This window comes from Ammospiza nelsoni, chromosome 5 (genome assembly GCF_027579445.1).
Source record: "Ammospiza nelsoni isolate bAmmNel1 chromosome 5, bAmmNel1.pri, whole genome shotgun sequence".
Lineage (NCBI taxonomy): Eukaryota > Metazoa > Chordata > Aves > Passeriformes > Passerellidae > Ammospiza > Ammospiza nelsoni.
The window spans coordinates 3353301-3375388 of NC_080637.1; the positions used below are offsets into that span (position 1 = coordinate 3353301).

General features: G+C 41.3%; 1 protein-coding gene across 3 annotated transcripts in view; it reads right to left on the reverse strand.

Moving 5' to 3' along the window:
- The window catches only part of MKLN1 (muskelin 1), a 97150-nt gene that overhangs the window by 15112 nt on the left and 59950 nt on the right, over window positions 1–22088 (reverse strand). For all 3 annotated transcript variants that reach the window (XM_059471971.1, XM_059471973.1, XM_059471972.1), the window contains 4 exons: window positions 13028–13240; window positions 10330–10551; window positions 8695–8824; window positions 651–798 (listed from right to left, as the gene is read on the reverse strand). In XM_059471971.1, coding sequence (XP_059327954.1) covers window positions 651–798; window positions 8695–8824; window positions 10330–10551; window positions 13028–13240 — 713 coding nt within the window. The remainder of the gene's footprint in view (window positions 1–650; window positions 799–8694; window positions 8825–10329; window positions 10552–13027; window positions 13241–22088) is intronic.

The window sequence follows — 22088 nt, forward strand, 5'->3', positions numbered from 1 at the left end:
TTGGACCCAGCAGAGCTTTAGACCACATATTATGGCAGAGGTGGTATTTCAGTCAGTGATTTCCAAGCAGACTTAAGTTATAACTGAGAATTCACTTTTAAAAAACAACACTCACACCTTTGAAGTGGTTGACCCCACTTGAGAAGAGGCCTTGAACACAAAATCTCTGCCAGTTCCTCTGGAAAGGAACAGTGGCAAGGAGCTACTAAGTACAAAACCAGGAGATATTTTCTCAGAATATCCCTTTTGGCACGAAGACTTCTCCATCACCATTCACTTGCACCAGTTTCCTCAGTTTCTAAGAACTAGAGCCATGTACACTGCTATTAACAACTTACACTGGTCTGAATTTGCTGCACTGGATCTGAATCCTGGCCTTGAACCCTTCCTGCAGGAAAAGCCTTTTTGAACTGCTCACTTCCCCTCATCCCCTCCACCTGGCTCCAATAAAGATGTTCACATGATTTCCCTCTCTCATTTGGATTATTGCCATTATTACCTCTAAAGACAATGGGAAAAAGAGGTGCCTAAAGGGAACTCAGCTGTCTTTCACAACTTTCAACAATTCCATGGTTATTAGAGGTTACAGAGCTGCCTTACAGAGACAGGATTGCTTTCTAAATAAAGTCAGTGTGGAAGTCAGGACTCACCAGCTGTTCCTCACAATGTCATAAATCCAGAAGGAATTCCTCACGTTCTCTTCCCGCTTCTCCTTGTCTTTACTGAGCCCTGACAAGACGTGGATTTCATTCAGTTCAGGATCAATGGTGGCCCTTTGAGTGAAACCTGTCATTGGAACTGAGAAAAAAAATAAAAGTTACATGCTGGAAACATCACAGGATGCAGGAGGGATCCAAACATCAGGCAAATGAGTTTCCTTCCCCCTGCAATTCAGCAATCACCATGCAGAGCCCAACTTCTTCCCTGTTAAAGCCAAATCCAATGAAAATTCTTTTCTTCTCTTCCTATCTCTGATTCTTGGAAGAAAATACAAACCATTCTGAGAGCTGCTGTTTCGTAGGAAAAGATATGGACAGAGCCATCTGGGAGATGACCAGCTCAGAAATGAGGATTGGCTGTCTAATATAGAGCTGAATGACCAGATGACCCTTACAAACATGAATGGAGTGTTTTTGTTATTATCTCATCTGTAAAAGGAAGCATTGATTCCAGAAAGCTTCATTGCAAAAGCTGGGAAACTCCAAAAAATTCAAGATGACCTCTCAATTCTATACTCACAACCCTGCAGGACAAAGATATCAAAGAAGCTTTTTGTATTTTCTGAAGAGTTGTGGCGTAATTACCAAACTATTCTTCTGTCCCATCTTCAGATTTGGAAATATGGTGAAATCCCACGGATTCCAATAGTTTTCACCATAATTCCCCGAAAAAAAAGGTCAGCAAATTTGTTTGGCAGTCCTTTTTGTTTGTTGTGTAATTCCCCATTTCCTGTTTCCCTAGGCAACCATCCTTCCAAAATGTATTTGTGAAGGGCACGTGATCTTTGTTTACAGATCCTGTTTGTCCCCTTTCTCTTTCTGGGTCAGTTTACAAAGGCTGGTAAGGGTTCCTGGCCTTTGGTCAAGATTTTGGCATGAAAAATTCTCAGAACTCTTGTATTTTGCAAATTCTTCCTTGCAATTAACTGAACTGCCCCCACGGCCTAGAAAAAGAGCCCTATGTTAATAAAATATTTAATATTGCCGTTGGGGAATACACAAAATGGTATTTTGGAAACCCATTCTGTAACTGGTTTCATCCTCACACTTCACTCTTTTCATTTGTTAGGCCAGGAAAGCAATAAAGGAATTAAAAAATTCTGAGTAGAATTTGGTTTTCTACAATTTTAGCCCCTACTGAAGAATTTAGCAACACCATAAAACCTAAGCATTTCTTTAAAAAAAATTAAATGCTTAATTCCCATGCAAATTTAAATAGAAACTGGAATATATTTGGATAACTCATTCTCAGACTTCCTTTGACAAAATCCTTCCTTATGATTTTACAGGAGGAAGAGGCTTTGGAGCCCTCATCAGCATAAACCTGTCTAGTTTGGCCTCCAATTTTGCCACAACGTTTTAAAGGAAAATTAATCCAGTTTAAAAGCAAAATGAGTGGTAGAAAAGAGAAAAAAATAAGGAAATAACACTGACACAACAATGACTACACACATTGTTTTATCTGCAAACCATAAAGAACTTGGTTTTTAAATAATACAAATGAGGACTGTGAAAGTCATCCCATAAGGAAATTGAGAACAGAAAGATGACTATAGACTAAAAATTGCTAATTTTTGAGAAGTATCGTGCAATATGTTTGCTTGCATAGCCAGGGACTAAGTTGCTGACCCAAAAGGATTAAATTCAAGGCCTGCTTGAGACATTTCTGGCAGGAGAGCCATCTAAATTTGATCAGCAATGCTAATGCACATGGAAAATGTCTTTGCAACCCTATCTGCTGCTTTGAACATTTGAGACCAAGCTGGGAATATTACAAAAAAAAAAAAAAAAAAAACCCCGTGCAAATCTTCAGAGCACTAATACCTCATTGAAATGAAAATTATTGTAATCATGAGGAACATAGCTGCTCTCTTACCATTGATACTCAAAGCATCTGAAACTTGTCTATGGAAGTCCCATCCCTCCTCCTGAAATGTTGTTAAATAAATTAATTTTGTATCTCGTTTCTGCTCGATTTCCCGAAGCTGAAATTATTATTTAAATAATGAAGGAGGGAAAAGCTGCCAAAGTTCAGTGCTGGTGGTTTTTTCCTCTTGATATTAAGAATAGAATTCATCTGCAGTAACTGCAATCAAACCAAGATTCAAGTCAAGTAATTTCAGGCTTCCCTCAGCTGTAAATCAATCTCTTCTTGAGACTGTTTGAAATGCAGAATGCCTAGAGAAGTATCAGAAATATAAATCCCCACATTTACTAAGGGCCAGAGACAAGGAGTAACTTACATAAACTCTGTGACCTATCTAAGCAACTGGGTAGAAACTGTGTTCAAGTAGTGCCTTAGGCAAGAAACAGTTGACATCTGGTCTTTTGCAGAGGAGGACAAAATGAGAAAGTTGGATGCAGTGTCCAAAGGCTTAAAAAAGCCCCATAACACAAATTTGATAAACAAGTCCCTGAAAATAAATAGACAGTAAGACAAGATACTACACAGTGGGCAGGAAAAGCTGCGATGCTTTAAACCCAACAGAAACGTCAAAAAGATGTTTTCCAAGGAAGTCTGATCCTTGCCAGAGCAAAAGGGCTCCACATAAAAACCTCAGGACTGAAATACTTCCACTAGGGGGTAAGAGAGGTTCATCATCTGCAAGTGCAGCAGACTGGCAGGAAATGTTGGACAGAATTCAAAGCAGAATGGTTGGAGTATGAGAGAGGGACACGGGCTGGAAACATCGGAAAAATTCTTGTGACATTTAGGTAACGAAATGTGCACTGGGAAGGAAATCGAATTGATTTGAACCTGTAAACATGGGTCTATAGCAGTGACAATAACTGATTGCTTAGGACATATCTTGTTAAATTTTAGGACTTGGGAGAAAAAAGTCAAATAACAAGGGGTGAGATCCAGAGCACTTCCAGATCTGTTATCTGCAATGTATTAGATCCAAGGGGCGAATGAAGTGTAAGAAAGGCTCCATGCAAGTTCCCTCACTTGTGCTTCTTCACAGAGATGTAAAATCAGCTTTGGAGCAAATCCCCACCAATTCCACACCTTTCAGGGCACCTCTTGGGCAGCCAGCTCCAGGGACAAAGCAGTGACTGAGGACTTAGCCCTGGGTGTTTTAACACTGGCCTGTGGCTACGTGGTATTAACTTGGCTCCTGTGACAATACATCACTTATTGACGAGGAAAAGCTGTAGAGAGAAATCACTGAACACCACACAATCCTAACAAGTCTAGAAGATGGTGAATGCTTTTCCTGTGCTACTGAATGTTTTCTTCCCCCTTAATCTCATTAACCAGCCTATGGTAGAAAGGCAGTAACTATCTGAAAATAAGAGGTCTGAACCCTTGCCCAGGAACTTAGTATTTTCATTCATTTTTACACAGTAGAAATTAAAAGCTTGGGCCTCAATATTTAAAACCAATATTCAGCCACAGAGGCCTGGAGTTTGCAGCCAGTTCCATAAGCAAGCAATAACTCCTGAGCAAGCTCCGAGGAGATGCTGTGCAGCTCTGTACAGTGCAATTTCCATTTAAATACAACACACAGGAAAAGCTTTTCTCTGAAAGTGACACCTAATCATGGAACAGCCAGGTTCCCTCTGCCACAGTCCCTGCTTACAGGAGTTTATGGGATCACAGTGATCATCTCAGCCAGCTGAATATTTTTTTGGCTGGTGTGTGCAAACAGCTACAGTTGTTCAAGCACAACCTTGGCTGCTGCCAGTATGGAAGCAAGAAAACAGCTTTAACACAGAGACAGGGCTTGCAAAGCAGGAAATTGAAATTCATGGAATTCTAGGGTGGTTTGGGTTGGAAGGGATCTTAAAGATCATCCAGTGCCTCCCCCTGCCATGGCAGGGACACCTTCCACTACTCCAGGCTGCTCCAACTCCCATCCAACCTGGCCTTGGACATTTCCAGGGATCCAGGGGTAGCCACAGCTTCTCTGAGTAACCTGAAGTCAAGTTTATGGTTACACAGATGTAGTTCTCATAGCAGTGGACAGCATTTTGGGAATAAAATCTCATCTCTCACATTTGAGGGGATACTACAGCAAATTTTTCTACACACTTTGAAACAAGCAATGGCAAAACAATTCTATAAATTTCTAGTCTACAGGCCATTCCTGAAGGATTCATGAAGGATAAATAAGGGAAGCAAGTTCAGTGACAGCGTTTTAGTGCCACCTGAGTTATGAAATGCTCAGAACGTGTGACTGCCAGTCCCACTGCAAGCGATGCACAAGTATCCTCCCTCCTTGTGCTGCCTCGTGATCACAAAATTGGGAGAAAACTTCATCACATGGATTCTGCTGCTCACCAGAACCTGGCACCTCCCAGTGGATTAATTTTTAATAAGTGGTAGGTGCAAATTATTCCAAGCCACTCCTTGTAGTTCCTATAAAGTGGAAGCATCACCTCCCCCAGACTTTAATGGAGCACGTCATGGTGAGTGATAGCACCAGGCCAGCTGTTGACACAGCAAGATAATGATTATCCTCTTGGATTTTTCCTGATGAGACTGCATCTGGCAGTCTGCCAAGAAGCAGCTAAGGAGACCATCTGAACAGTTTGGTTGTCATGTTGACAAAGCAACAATCCAATGTCCAATGCTGGGATGTCTCTGAGATTTTTGGAAAAAAACAATCAGTCAGTAAATCTGAATGGAATTCTGAGCTATGGCAGCTCTGCAAAGCATCTCTAGGATCTGGTGACTGCCTGTCCCCCTCCTCACCTTCACAGGTAGAGGAAAGATTTGGGGATTAGCTCTGAGAAGCACCTCACAGGAAGAAAAGCACATAAAATCCCTCAGAAAACAAAATGCTTCCATGGCAAGGGATGTGCTGGCCACAAACCTCACCTGAACACAGGCACAATATGCCAGGTGTCACAAAGAGGTGATGAAAATGACACACTGAGGCTGCCTGTCTGAGCTGGATCCCAGCCATGCTGAACATCTGTACTACCTATTTTGATTCATTTTTTTCTGACTTTGCCTTGTTTCCTGGGCTGGGCTGTGTCGCCTCTGTCCGTGGTACTTAACCATGAAATTCCCCATCCATCAGGTGCACAGTTGTCTATGTGAAGTGAGCACCTGCCCAAAAGAGCCCCGAGAGCTTAAAATCTAGGCTTAGCTTTAAAATGTGTAGGCTGCCCTTAAGAACCTCTTCACCACTACAATGAGCCACAAGAACTTTTAAGGCTTGCTCACATTTGACTTTGGAAGTTACTTGATGCCAAGGGATAGAAGATGCTCAGCACATCCTCTTGCAGAAGGAATTCTCCCTCTGAGCAGGAGCTCTGACACCACCTGAGTCAGGGCCAGAGGGGATTGTCACAGAAACCTCAACCACAAATGTTACCATGAGCTCTCTCAGAGCTGAAATGACTGTCCACAATTAGTCATGGGACTAAGGGACTCAGGAAAGCTTCCAGTCCAGCCCTTAGGGACACCTGGGACTGGTGGCATCTCCAGACCACCTGTATGTTTCAGATACACACAATTTTTGTTTGCTGGGGGGGTTATGTTGTTGAGTGTTGCTTATGTGCTTTTTAAAGCCATTAAAATATAAAACTGCTCTAAAAGTGTGTCCATCAACACAAACATTTCTGTCTCTCCTCCAAACACTCTCTATTTATGGTACTAAAACACCTCTAATTTGCACCTCTGTTGTCTTCCTTCACATACAAGACATCACCACAGGTGCATGTCTAAATTTGTTAGAATTATGTATTTTACTTCAAATTAAAAAAATTTAAGTGATACTTATCACCCATCATTCCCAAACACATCAGCCATCCAAGGAGCTGGTCACAGGATCAACATCAGAGGCACAAACAAAGGCAACCGAGAAACGCTGAACAGCACAAATATCTCAGAAGATGAAAGCAGCAAAACCAACATATCATTACGACGGTTTTATAGCACAGCAAAAACTCTGTGTTACTGATAATCCTTATTATCTATTTCACTACTTTTTTTAAAAAATTCCCTACTCCACGAGATATTTAAACAAATGCACAATTAAGTTCTTTTAGAAAGGGTAAAAATCAAAATAGCTCAACTAAGAATAGAACTGAATGCCACATGCGAGCCAGGAACAAAATGTAATCATGGGACTTTATAGGAACATCTAGGTCAGGCATCCTCAACTTGACTCATCACACTGAGCAGCTTAAAACTTCACAGCGACCAGGCAGGCAACCACTTTGTTCAGACAGATCAAAATGGTGTCTCACCACCTAACAAGAGCACAATAAAGACTTGCTTTTTTGGGGTGAAAATAGTGCTGTCAACATTTGCTGTCTGAATGTAATGAGCATTTTGTTCTCTTCCTGTTAAAATGCAAATTAACTCAGTGTTTTCTTTCAAAAGCAATGGAAACGTTCAAATCTCTTTGTTTACTTTCCACACACAGGAGAACAGTAAACTAAAAAAATCTACTTGTGAATTATTTCCAGTGAGTCATTTTCTCATTAAAAAAATACAAAATCTTCTATTCATCACTTCAGGGCCTGTGGGAATGGGGAGAAGGGCTAAAAATTTACTTCAATTCTCATTTACTTTACTGAACACTGAAGTTCATGTATGAAAAGCAGAGCTCAGTGTCCTGACAAACTCAGTATCTTTAAATCTGAAGCACACAAAGGTATCAGCTTAAAGCCACATATTTTCAAGCTTCTAGCTATGAAGACATGTAGCTTGAAAAGATCAAAATGGAGAATGTTACAAATTTCCTGGAGAAAAGAAAATCTATTCTTTAAAAGCTCTAATGACAACAAAGGGAGCGTGGGTGTGTACAGAGCAGCATCAGGCAACGTGCACCTGAATAAAGGAGACTGTCAACAATATGAGCTGGTTCTTTCTTGGAAGCACTTGAGTAAATAAATGACTCCAGAGAATTAGAGCTTGGGCACTTTTCTCCCTTATTGGCATAACTAAATTAACGAGGAAACAATAACTCGTCACCACCAATAATTGACTTCAGAATTTCAGTTAAATTACTTGTTAAAAGTTAAGCCTGATCAAAAGGAGGAGGGCAGCCTAAATTGAAGATTAATTACCTTCCTGGGGTTTTTAGTAACTAGAAGAAGAGAAGGCTGGGACTGAACATAGAAAACATGAGAAATATTCATAACTTCTGTCCCATAGTGGTACACAGTGCAACTCAAATTTCAAATTCTGACTGGCAGGATGAAGATCAGGGTATTTGTAACAGGAAAATGATGTGCTTATACATGCAGAAAGGCTTTTCGGGAAGAAAGGAACATTTTTCTCTGTCATTTGAGGAGAAAAGGCATGAAATCAGTTCTTCATGGTTATGTTACAGGCCTTCTGGGTGTTTTTAAAGACTTCTGTCATACAGAACTACACACAGAATATGTGGCTCTAGTACTATGAATCACACAGAACTGGAGCCCTGCTCCCTTCTCTTCCTTTTATTCACCCTTTTCTGATATTTATTACAAATATAACAGGACAACAACTTGGTCTCATCTTTCTGGTGAAAATAACTTCTGTGCCTCTACTCCAATTCTCTGCCTCTGAGCACCCTACCTGCCTTTCTGCAGATTGTCTTTATCTTATGGCAATTTATACTTAGTGAAAACTACCAAGATCAGAATTTATTTTCTCCCTTCCAGGCTTAAAGAAGCTTTTTTTTTTGTCTTTGTTAGAGTTTCTAGAAGAGGTATTCTTAGTTCTTATTTTGCTGGTTTGTTTTTTTTGTGTATTTTTTTTCTTTTGAGGTGCTGTGTGGTTTCATGCATCAATTATTTGTATTGTGCTCAAGATGGAGAGTGTCAAATGACAGAAAGGAGAGTTGGCAGAAGTTTAACCTGTACAGTGTGGAGTTTACCCAGGTATGAAGGGTTAGTTAAGGATGCCAACCTGATCCCACAGGTTGAACCTGTCCTTTCACCTCCATATTTCTCCTTTTACAGTATTTCATCTTTCACAGTATATTTCTCATTTTTACCGAGGGAAATGATTATGTTGTTATCCTCTTACCCATCCCTGAATCTTTCTTTGTGCCATCTGAGATAATGTCCACGTGGTCGCTGTCCACATCGTAACTGAAGAAGTCATTCAAGTAAGTCTTTGATCTCTGGCCACCAAACACATACAAGCAGCGATTTTTCTGGAAAAGGAGGGGGAAAAAAAAAATCTTTATGAGTGCAAGACAGTATGTTGGTCAACTGTGATCATTAACAGCAATATTTATCACAGAGTCATACGTGGTTTGGGTTGGAAGGGACATTAAAGCCCATTCAGTTCAAATCCCCTTCCATTATTCCAGGTTGCTCTGAGTCCCATCCAACCTGGCCTGGAACATTTCCAGGGGCAGCCATTAATGAATCAAAGAGGAACAGAGATGTCTCTTCCAAGTTTAACATCATTGCACTGATGCAGCCCTGCCTCATCCAGCTTTGACTTCAGCACATTAAAGCAGCAGCTCATCTTTCAGGTTTATTATTAAAAAATTACCAGGCCTCGTCTCTAAAGTCCATCATAAAATCACTGTTAAAAACACAACAGGAACAGAAGATAGACTGTAGGAGAAACCATCCAAGCACCAGCACATTACTAAATTCAGTACAGGCAAAAGGCAAGGAGCAAGCCAAGAATAACAGGTTTATTGCTTCTTTCAAGTCTGCCAAGTGGAAAGTCCGTGAGAGGCAGATTATTTTTCTTTCAAATGGTTGAGAAAACAGAAAAGGACTTAAACTTCCATGACCTGTGCTTACAGAAACCAGTATTCTTACATTTACCACGGACTCCTATTTGAAAGATCCTCAAGTTCCTGTGCAGAATTTTGTGGGGCAATATGTTCTCCCACCAGATTTTAAAGAACCATTCAAAACAAAAATAAAATTAAAAGCTCAGAAAGCCCAGTATTCACTGTGAAAATTCTGATCTTTCACTTGAAAGGGCAAGAGAAATAAAATCAGCAATTTCTTCAAATTGGTGGGTTTTGAGTTGATGGTATTAGTAAATATTTAAATGTCACAACATTAATTTCAATTCTCCTTAGTAGTCTTAAATAGACATGTGGTTGATGAACACAATTGGAAACATATACCCAACATAGAATAAAATGCTTATATACACCTTTCCTCCATCCTTCTGCTTCTCCAGGAGGCTCTGGATGAAGTGTCCATAATCCCAGCTGTTTACAGCTGTCTGCAGCTGCTCAGGACTCCAAAGAGCAGCTGGATGCTCCAGCACCAAAGGCTCTGAGGCCTGTGCAATTCAATGCACACCCATTAAGTCTCATTCCAGTAACAACACAGTGTATCTACCAGACCAGAAGCTTCTAAAATGCTCTACTAACTTAAAAGGAATACATTTTTAGATCAAAATGAACTACATCCTTTGCTTTTTTTACCATTATTATATTAAAATCAACTCTTTAAAATTCAGCTTGATTTTTACTTGAAATTTTATTCAGTTGGAGTCACGGAAGCTCCGAAACTTGAATTAGCACCTCCTGCACTTACCAAAGCAGCATCAGCAAACATTGAATTAACTGAGACAACACATCACTCAGGAGATTAAAGAGCTCAAAATTGGCAAGAAAAACCAAACCCAGATGTTCTCCCTAAAGTCAGCCATCATAAATCAAAGCAGGGTGTGGATACTGACAGAATGGAACAACATGCAGTGTCCTATCCGGGACTGGATATCCTCGGGTCCGGCGTTGCAGGAATCCTCCCTCAGAAGTTTCCACGTCTGGCACTGGCAGTCAAAAGCAAACAAGCCACTGAACTGGGGCTCACTGGCTCTGCTGTCGTCCACACTGCCATTGCAGGTCAGGATTCGGCCCCCAAAGGTGTAGATCATGTGTTTTTCAGAATCCATGCACATCTGCAAGAAGCAGGGAAGCAGTTTTAAGCAGGTAAGACCTGAACACTTTGAGATCTAATATTAAACACTCCTCTCCAGCAAGCAATGCCTACTAAGCTAAGACAATGCTCTGCACATCTCCTGAGCCTCCAACAAACAGAAAAGGACACACATCTTCATGGTTGTCAGGTATTAATCTCTTAAAAAAAATTTAAAACACAAGTCTAATTTCTACATGCCATTTAATATGCAAAAGAAAAGACTAAATGTATCCATCATCACCCAAAAAGCCTGCTGATTTCAGGGAAAAGTACTTGAAAGTCTTTTACAAGGATTCACAGGGTTCTTTTCCATAGATTCCACAGAAAAGATCCATGGGGATCTTTCAAGGTACGTCCTTATAGCCAGAGTTAACAGAGTATCACCTTGGGCAATGGTTGTGCAAGGGAAAAATTCAAAATCACTGCTAATTCACTGCCCACCGATCAACTGATGCAAAAATCAGTCTGTGATTTGTTACTGAGATTCCACCACATTTACTCTTACCCCATTACTGGAACACAAAGTGGGGGCTTAACCCAGGCAAAGATTTCTCCTGGGACTGCAGCAGAAACCTGTTTAATCTCCAAACCTAAACTGAGGTTATGGCACCCATGAGGAGCAATGCAGCACAAATCAAACCAAACCTCCTGACTCCAGGTGATGTTTTCAGACAAAGTGCAAAGCAGAGGGTTACAAAGTACCAGAGGGAAAAAAAAGGCAAACCAACAAACAGACAAGATTACAGTAAGATAGAGATGCTATTCAGCAAAGCCTACACAAACCACTTCTAGTGCAGCACATTTCTGAAGGTTAAATAAAAACTGCCATTGCAGTAGGTGCTGAGGGAGAGAAGAGGAAGAGCTGCAGACTGACAGAAGTCAGTGAGGCCCTTCATCCCTGAGAGACACAACAGGGAAAAAAGGAATCATTTCAAGAGGCAAGCAAGGTACCCAGAGTAGCTTTGCCAGCTGACAATTTCCTTGTGCCTCTTCCCCAACACCTGGGAGACTGGCACAGGTTATTAATAGAACAGAAAGACTGATTGGCTTTTGTTCTGCAGACATGGTGTATCTTTAATTTTCGGTGTCAGCAGAAAGGCACATTGTGCTGGCAAACAACAGCTTTGGTTACAAAACAGCCAGTACCAATAAAAGCTGATCTTGGGCTGCTTTAAAAATGAGTCCTGATGTGCTGTTTCTTGGCAATGCTTCATAAAAAAAAAAAATCAATTGAGAACAAAATACCTTTTTCAAGTAGACAAAAGCCACTGAACACAACATAAGTAAAGAAGAAAGAAGTTTCCAATTTGAACACGTGGACAGATGTGACTTTTTAAAGAATTAGTAGCCATTCCTCTAAGGTGTTTTAAGCTCTACAAAGAAAGCATAATCTACAATTTTTAAAGGTAACCAATTCGGAAAGGATCCTGCTCCTGTGCTGGCCTCAGTCCAGCAGCTTGCTTGGAGCATTCTTCCAAAGGTACCATACACAGTTTAAAAGTTGCTCCCCAAGGCCCTCCAGGCAAGGCATATCTGCAAACCCAGCTCAAGGAGACTGATTAAAACCAGATGAACTGTGCTTTGGGCTTTAATAAAACGTGTCTTAATAAAATGCATTTGTTTGCAAAGGTTTTTATGATTCTTCTGACTCGGTTTGATTAGAGCACCAGCAGCCAGTGGCACTGAGCAGCAATGCTATCAGGATTTAATTGAGTGCAGATCACACCCTCTTCATCCCTGCTCTGTTACCTGCTACAGCACCTCAAAATCACAGAGACTACAATCAAAACTGACTTTTAAACACTGAGAACTTGCAGCAGGAGGATGAGTGTATTGAAACAGGATGACCCCCATGGCAGGGAGAAATGATGAGGAGGACTCCATCTTATCAGAAGGCTAATTAATTACTTTATTATACTATATTAGTCTATATTATATTGCATTGTATTACATTACATCTAAACTGAATCTCCCAAGCACTCAGCTCTGCACACACTGCACAGAATCTCAGCTGACAGTCCTGACACACACACACCCGGCCCTGATAGGCCAAGGAATCAAAACACCATCACTGTGGGTAAACCGTCTCCATATTGCATTCTACTTTTGCACAAACACAGGCACAGCAAATTATAAGAATTGTTTTTCCTTTCTCTGAGATTCAGAGAATGTGAAACCCAGAAATATTCTTGGGAAGAATTGTGCCTTGCTTTTCTCTGTGAAGAGAAATGTGGGGCTACACATTTGGCCCTGACAGGCCAAGAAAACAAAGCACCATCACTTTGAGTAACCAATCTCCATATTGCATTCTAATTTTGCACAAACACAGCAAATGATAAGAATCGTTTTTCCTTTCTGTGAAGTTCAGAGAATGTGAAACCCAGAAATATTCTTGGGAAGAATTATGCCTTGCTTTTCTGTGTGAAGAGCAATGTGGTGACACGAGTGTGGCTGACCTGATGATCAAACACCAGCTTGGGGCCTCCATCTGCTGCAGTGTCCTCGCTCAGCAGCATCCAGGTGTTGGTGTCGATGTCGTAGCGGTAGAAGTCGCTCTTCAGGGACTTGCTGTTCCTCACAGAGGAATCCAGGTACCTCCCCAGGGTGTAGATCTGCCTTCTCTGGATGTCAATGCACATCTTGTGACAGGACCTGGCACTGGGACCGCTCTGAGAAAGCAAAGGACCACAAAAATGTAGAGAGTAATGGATTTGATATTGCTCAGGTAGGTCGTTAAGGGAAAACAAGTATTAGCAGCAGCTAGAAATCCTTGGGAAATTCAGGAAAATCTGCTTGTAATCAAATACAGGATTAATATATAACTAACTACAAGAGCACATCCTATAACTTCTGTCCTTTAGAAAGACACCAGCAAAAAATCTAAATGCATTTTTGTCACAACAAAGTTACGATTTGAAACCTTCTGTCAGATTCATTAGAAAACAGTTTCACCACAAAAATGAAGAGAGTAATGGATTTAATATTGCTCCAGGTAGATTGCTAAAGGAAAAGAAGTCTTAGCAGCACCTAGAAATCCTTGGGGAATTCAAGAAAATCTGCTTGTAATCAAATACATGATTAATACATACTAACTACAAGAGCACATCCTATAACTTTAGAAAGACACCAGCAAAACCCTTAATGCATTTGTCACAACAAATATGATTTGAACCTGTTTTGTCAGATTCATTAGATAACAGACAGTTTCACCACAAAAATGAAGAGAGTAATGGATTTAATATTGCTCCAGGTAGGTTACTAAGGGAAATTAAGTATTAGCACCAGCTAGAAATCCTTGGGGAATTCAAAAAAATCTGCTTGTAATCAAATACATACTAATTACAAAAGCATATCCCATAACTTCTGTCCTTTAGAAAGACACCAGCAAAACCCTTAATGCATTTGTCACAACAAACTTCTGATTTGAACCTTTTTTGTCAGATTCCTTAGAAAACAGACAGTTTCTCCCAGAAGTGATCCTCAGAGGCGTGTGAAAACTACTTGATCTTTTAAAATAACAGAAGTCGATGCACATGAGAGGCAAATTAAGATGTCACGGCCTATAAATAACTACACAGGAAGAAGATTAAGAAGTGCTCTATTACAAGAGGCTCTGTTTTATTAATAGGCTGTTTTCTAACAGATCATAAGCAGACACTCCCCCAAGCAATCATATCCCATAATGGCTCTGGGAAGGTAACAAAAGCACTCCCTGTCCTTCACAAACAGATATGGCCCTCCCAGGCTCCAGCTGAAAGAAAGTTTCCCACGGTAAGCAAAACTGCCCTGAGTTATGATCTTCGAGAGAAACACACAGAGTGCCCCATGTGAAATTATTATGGGCTTAATCCATCCAGGAGTGCTCAAGTTAAATCATGGAGTAATTTATTTAATGACATTATGATGATGATGATTATGCAGGCCTGGCCAGTTTCCTTTCTGCATCCCAAATCTCTTTTTAAGGGCCTTCATATGCTTCTTCTTGAAGCACGAGAGTGATGTTCTGGTACACCAAAACATTAGAAATCAACACTTGCAAAGCCTTATGTGCAAGATATCAGATTAAAAACATCATATCATTAATATAGATAAATTCTGTAGTTTATTTTGACACAGTTGGGTGCAAGACACAAAGAATGGCTTCCCACCGACAAAGGGCAGGTTTAAATTAGATATGGGGAAAAAAATTCTTCCCTGTGAGGGTGGTGAGGCCCTGGCACAGGGTGCCCAGAGCAGCTGTGGCTGCCCCTGGATCACTGAAGTGTCCAAGGCCAGGTTGGACAGGGCCTGCAGCAACCTGGGATAGTGGAAGGTGTCCCTGCCCATGGCAGGGCATTGGAATGGGATGATCTTTAAGGTCCCTTCCAACCCAAACCACTCTGGATTCTATACAAAAAAATCTATTTAAAACCATTGAAAAGTAAAGATTAGGCAAGTAGGCAAGGATATAGCAAATCTTTAAAATGATTATTGAAGACTTATAGTTAAAGAAGAGTAAGCCATATCACATCAAATAATCAGCACAAGAGTTGCTCTGTGTACTACCTTATGTGGAATGTCTTATGAAAAAATCTTGATAACTGTACCCTTTTACTTAAATTCTATTGAAATTTAAAGTACACTAATGGAATGCACATCACTAAATTGGATAAAACAAGAAAGGAAGCATTACATCTCTGCTGCCAAAAGCCTTTACTATTCATGTTACAGAATTCAATTTCTTGATTAAGAAATGGTTCCAGGAAACTGTTTACAGAAACTCAAAAGACCATGTGAAGAGGTGAACTCAATTGTTCATATTTTATAAATATGAAGCATTATGTCAGCAATGATTACAGCTTTGAGGATTAGTTACTTCACGGTAATTAGGATAATTTTATTTTCTGAATACAAAAGTACTGATAGCAGTGAAATATTAGCATAAAATCCTGAAATGCAGCAAAAAACTCACTGATTGCCTTTGGTCATGAAGGAAGATTACATAGAAGGCAACAACACAATTACTTTTGTTCCTAGAAAATACAAAGTATCTCTCACCTCTATGTGGACTAAATTAAATCCTCTCAAATTTGTTCAAATAGTGTCTTTGGCACTTTCAGGAGTAAATCTCCAATTCAGCAATTTCCAAATCTGCCTTGCCATGAAAAGCTACACCATCAACCAAAATGTGTCTGAGCAGAGACACAAGGCTTAGACACTTCACAACTCAACACCCATTTCAAGGCAACGGCACCAAAACCACAGTTGCTACACTAAATATGCAACATACAGATTTCCTAGGACTGTTTTAAAACGAGGAAAGAATTTAAGGAAAATACCTTTTTTTCTTTAATTACATCCTAGCCACATCTCACACAGTAATAATCTGCTTTCTTAAAGAGCTCTTAAGTTAAACATTTCATCTCTACAGACACAGAATTTTCATCACCCCAAGTTCATGCAAGAACTTCAGCTCTACCAAAAACTGTCTCTTGTAATACAAGAAACTTCATCCAATTTGAAACCTGTTCTCCAAGAAGACTGGAGTTCTGCCTGCACACCACTCACAAGGTCACAAGGAACCTGCCAAAGTTTCCTCCTTAGCCTGTTTACCAAAATGAGTAAATATCTCCATTAACAGTGATACATGCTGGCTTGACATTTAAGGCAGAAAAGGGGAAAAGTCCAAATCTGTGTTCACTTCTGAGTTCAGCTTGACCATGGCAGCCCTTGCAGCTCATATGTACTTCAAAAAACCACAGAATTCAGTTACAAAGACACTACAAAAGAGTAAAAGGCTTCAAGGCACATGTGATGAATCAAGTGCCCGTGGGTGGCTCTGAGGGTTCATCCAAAGCCCTGTGCTCCATGTGGTTACAACAGCAGCCTGTTGTTCAGGGGAACACTCTGCCACAGCTTGCCATGGACACAGCAATCCAGAAAATTCAAACAGGAAGGTTTGTTGATTCCACAAGTGTTCAAAGAATCTGACTCTTTAAAAGCAATGAGTGAGAAAAAGTGACCATGACAGAGATGACTCTCTAACCCAAGGGTGAAGAGATTAAGCATGGCTAGAGGGCATTGCCCTTTTATCCTCCTGTCAGGATGTAGGCTGATCATGATCCATTAATTAATGTCCCAGGCTGAGTGGATCTTACTAGAGATCTCTAAGCCCTTCTTCAAATTCAGGCCTTCTCACCAAGTCACAGTTTTGACAAGTTGTTTCTGTGACTGTCTGAACTCATAACAAACCTGTGCAAAACTCCTCATCTCTGGAAGTGTTCAAGGCCAGTGGATGGGGCCCTCAGCAGCCTGGCCTAGTGGAAGGTGTCCTTGCCCATGGCAGAGGGGTGAAACTAGAGGGTCTTTAAGGTCCATCCCAACCCAAACCATTCTGTGAATTTATAATTAAGTACTTTACTTTAGATCTGGTTTCTTCTAAGTTTTTACATGTGGAATCCACGTTTTTGCAGACGAAGCTTCACGACCTGATTGACTGAGGTAGCAGAGTGTCACTCCCCAAACAGAGCCCATCTTCCATAAGACTCTGAAAGCCACATCCAGCAACAGCACCCCAAGGACCTGAACAAACACTGCCTCTGGGCACTCCTTCCAACCCCCATCAGAAAGCTCCTGGCACACACACTGCAGAAACCACACGTGAAAGGGGCTTGTGACTGGGCTAAGTCCTTATTCAGATGGCAATAAGTGTGTCAGGCTGCTTTGGCCAGTGCCTCAGCTGCTGCCAAGGCTGTGACGGCAAGAGGAAAGCATTAGCATATCACATTTCTAACCTACAGGACACCAAACAATACCAAAAACTGCTAAGCACAGGCACTGCTGGGCTTGTGTGGGACTCAATAAGTGCCTGCACAGAGCCAGGAGTGACCTGAACAAAGTGGCTCTGTGCCACCCAGCCCTACCACACAATCAGCACAGCACAATAACAGCTAAAACAGATTAAACAGCATGTGCAGGGTCCTGTTTGGAAGTGCTACAAAATACCAAGCTTTATGCCCAGCTCCAAGGCTCTTCTTTAAACAGGTTGGTGTTGATGCAACTCCTCTGGTCTCTACAGCACAGATAAATGCCCTGGTGAGGGTGGGATGGTGGGGAAAGGAAGAGAGGCTGTATGGCCAGGAGCACTTAAGAAAGGCTTTCAATCCTTTAAGCACCCAGGGCCAAATAGGATTTTTAGGTTTCGTCAGTGCTACACGAAATTCAATTGTGCAATGCCAAGTGAATACACAGTATACTTTATGAAAAGCCTTCTCAACATGCTAAGCCACTTTATAAAATCTAATTAGAGCTTTCTTCATTTAACTTGCAAATGCTGAAAGCAATTATCCCACTTAAGGACTAACTTACAAAACGTTTTCAAAAAGCAACACAACAGCACTGAGAGACAACACTGCCTCCTTAGAATAATTGATTTGTTCCTATACAGGGGAGAAAGGATTGGGACTCAACTCCTTAGGGTAGGGTCTGCTCAAACCACTATTTATGCCAGAATCAGCAGGCATCATCTTAGCAACAGCATCCTGGAATGCTACATTAAGGCACAAACATGATAGCTTTCATTTTTTGGTTTGTTTTTAAATAAATGTCCTATGAACCTCCTTTAATGAGAACATGACCGCAGGAAGCCGGTTCCACTGCCCATCCCAAACAAAAACTGGGGGAGCCTGGCTTCTTCTGGTTATCATAACCTTTTGCAAATAAAGGGGTTTCAGTTGCAAGAAAAATCTGTTTTATTCAGACCAATCCAGATGAAAAACCTCAGGAGCAAGCCTGGATCCTGTTCAAGAGTCAGGGAAATAAAAACAAAGAACAGCTGACTAATTCTCCGTTCCTGGTCCTGTAAAAGACTGAGTGGAATGTGAACACTGCCTCCAGTATGAAGTTCAAAAATAAGCGTCATGAGGTAAATGCTCTTGTCCTAAAGCAAACTAGGACGAGGACATAAAAAGACACAAACAACCTACTTTGTTTCCAGTCCTGAGAGCAGCCTGTCAGGCAACAAATAGTCCCTCCTGCCTACACACAACTGCAGAGATTAATTGCTCTCATTTCCCAGTTTTGGACTATAATTCATTTCCTCCTCCACCCCCCCCAAAATAAAAACAAAAAAAAGGGGGAAAGTTCTCCACAAACTTGAAAATGAAAGGAAATGCATATTATTCCTGGCATTAATTCAAGTCCATGTGCTTTAAGATTAGAGCTTGTCAGTGCTTTATCAATGCCAGTCTAGAGCTAATGCACTCCCAAAATGTTTAATCTGAGCCACAGCAAGGATTTGCTTTGCTCTAGATGAGCACTGAATTCAGCAAGAGAAACAACTGCAGCTATACAACAAAATAAAACATTTTCATCCCATACAGGTTACTCACAGAAGGTATTTTAAGTTTATCATAACCAAAAGGTGCTAGAAATGTAAGAAAATAATTTCATCTATTCTTTTTTTATGGTAGCATGGAGGATTTGTATGGTCCCTAAACACAAAACAGGAGCTGGGGACTGATGTATCCTTCCTATCAACCACAAAATCACTGATGATGTGCCAGGAGCACCAAACCACCAGAGGGAGGGTCCTGCACGTCCAGTCACACAACGGGAGCATCACAACCGTGCTCAAGGCCAGAGCAGCCCAGCACAGGCACATGGCAGGGGCTCAGAGCCCCCTGTAAGGGTTTCTGCACTGTGAAAGACCCTCCCTCAAACAGCACATCCCAATTTCCTACTCTGGATGATGGCAGAAATCAGTGCCACCTGTGTCATTTGATATCCAAGACCAGACAGTTCCAATACTAGAACTAAAAACCTTTGCATGTCACACAGGGTAGACGCAGCAAAGGACTGAATGTTTCTAGGACCATAAGATGGGAGTTTACCTCCAGAAAATATTTTTTGGATACTCTATGTACACTCCATTCTTTAAATTACTCTGCAAATAATCTCTGGAAGTGTTCAAGGCCAGGTTGGATGGGGCTTGGAGCAACCTGACCCAGTGGAAGGCATCCCTGGCCATGGCAGGGGTTTGGTGATCTCTAAGGTCCCTTCCAACCCAAACCTTTCTGTGGCTGATGAACTTGCATGTTCTTAGAAATATTCTTTAGAACTGCTAAAGGAGCTTTAAAATTAAGTTGGAATATCTGTTACTTTAATAAATAATGGCAAGAATAGTGGAATGTTAAAAGTTGAAAATCTCAAATCTCATCCAGTCCCACTCCCCTGCCTTCCACTACCCCAGGTTGCTCGGAGTCCCTGGGACTGGACACTTCCAGGGACAGGGCAGCCACAGCTTCTCTAGAAAACTGTTACATATAAATTAAATATGTTCTGCCAAAAAATATTTTGTGAAGCCTAAGAAATAGATCAGAATCTAAGAGTCAGCATGCTGAAAACTCCTCAGGACCAGTACTGGAAAGCCATGAATTTACACAATTTTTCACACAAGAGAGTGAAATGCCTTACGATAAATATTAAGTTTGGATATTAAAAAGTTATAATTAACTATTAATAAGTCCAGGCAGAACCAAGACAGGAAGACACCCTTGGTCAGGCAGTTGACACAGAATCTGAGCTATGGCTAATCTGCTTACTGGTGCCCTCCCACAGCGATGCCACGGGATAGATTTACCAGCAAAGTCCTTTCTGGGCATCTGACTCAGACATGATGGAGCAGATTAAAGTCAGAGGCAGCTTTCAGCACACAGTTTTGTGTGCACGTCTCTTCAAGGTGGGAAAATACTAAAATTCAACAGCGTGAAGCTTTCTTTTTCCCCTTCCTAAAAGCATGTTCACATTTGGGACAGTCCTAATTTCCCAGTGTTGATGCTGCATGGCCTTGAGCTGAGCCTGCCACAAAGAGACTTTCTCTGCTTAAATTAGAATTAAAAAATAAATGGCCTGATGTTCTATTTTTGAAAGAGGGTTCAATGAGCTTATAAGTCAAATGATCAGGCTCAGGGATCATACAACACAATCCTTATGACAGCACTGGGCTGGATTTGATGACCCTTGACAGCTCAACCCTTCCAGTCTGACACAAACTTGACTCCAAGTCTTGGCTCCATCCTCCAGGGATCAGCACAGGTTTATCACAGCACAGACTCAGTGCTATGAAAACAAACAGATAATGCTCTATTCTCATGAAATTAATATTTATTAGCCTCCCTGCCACCTGCTTGTAGAAATAACTAAATTGAGAGTATTTTCATAAAGGAATGAATTAATATACAATCTTCTGGCTTCTGATGTGCCCTGACCAAGGCACCTCTAAAGACCAAGTGTGTCCTCACAGCTGAACTTTCCACAGCACCAACACTGTGCTTTGACAGCTGTGCTGCCTGAGTTTCCTACAGTGCAGGAACAGCTTTGGCAGCCACTGCCAGAGGAATTGCCAGTGCAGGAGCCACATTCCTGGATCTCCTGTGCTCCCTGCTCTCACACCAAGGTATCATCAAGGCCTTCCAGCAATTCATAACACCATGGGTCTTATGCTGCAGAAAAACATCTTAAAGGCCAGTGGGAAGGGGAAAAAGCTCCCACATCTTCAAGCACGCAAATAGGGGGAAATAATTGGTGGTCACTCAGTATTTAAAATGGGGTTATAAAAAAAGATGAAGGGAGACCTTTTACACAGGCAGATAGTGACAGGACAAGGTGGAACAATTTTAATCTGAAAAGGAAGACATTTAGATCAGCTGTTAGAAGGAAATTCTCTGCTCAGGAGGGTGGGGAGGCCCTGGGACAGGGTGCCCAGAGAAGCTGTGGCTGCCCCATCCCTGGAAGTGCTCAAGGCTAGGCTGGATGGCAACCTGGGACAGTGGAAGTGTCCCAGTGCATGGCAGGGGGTGGAATGAGTTGATCTTTCCACCCTTCCAACCCAAACTATTCTGTAATTCTTTAATTTATTTGAAGAAGGTTGCAGGAATGTCTATGAAGGTCTTGTGCAGGCTTTAGTTTACAGTCAAAAGTAAAAGTCATCCAACCTTTGTGATTCAGCTTACAAATGCAAACAAGAGAAGTACTGAAGGAATACCCCAGTACATGGTGACCTTGCAGCAAAAGGACATCAGCTCTGTGCTATTTCTAACAAAAGGCACAATTCACCTGCAAACAAAGCGCTGCTCACACTGCTGAAATGTGAAAAAAAATTCAACTTCTTACATTTTACCAAGTAAATTGTCAGTTTGCTCCACATCCAGTGCTCAGCTTTGCTTTCAGCAAGGCTGATGAAATGTAACAGACAAGGCACCAGAGAGCCAGAGCTTTCACCAGCTCCGAGATGGGCCCTCAGGACAACGTCCCTCGTGTGCCGAATTTAACTAACCCCATTAACAATTGCAGGATGTTGAATGAGGTCATTTTTGCATGCATCACAAGTTCACTCTGTCCTCTCATTACCAGTAACAATGGCCAGCAAAGGTCCAGCCAAGAGAGATTTTTCCATAGACACAAACTACTCAGCTGGGCTACAGCCCCACTGGCAGACCAGAAAGCTGAAAAAAATTAACTGGTTGCTTATAAACTGTT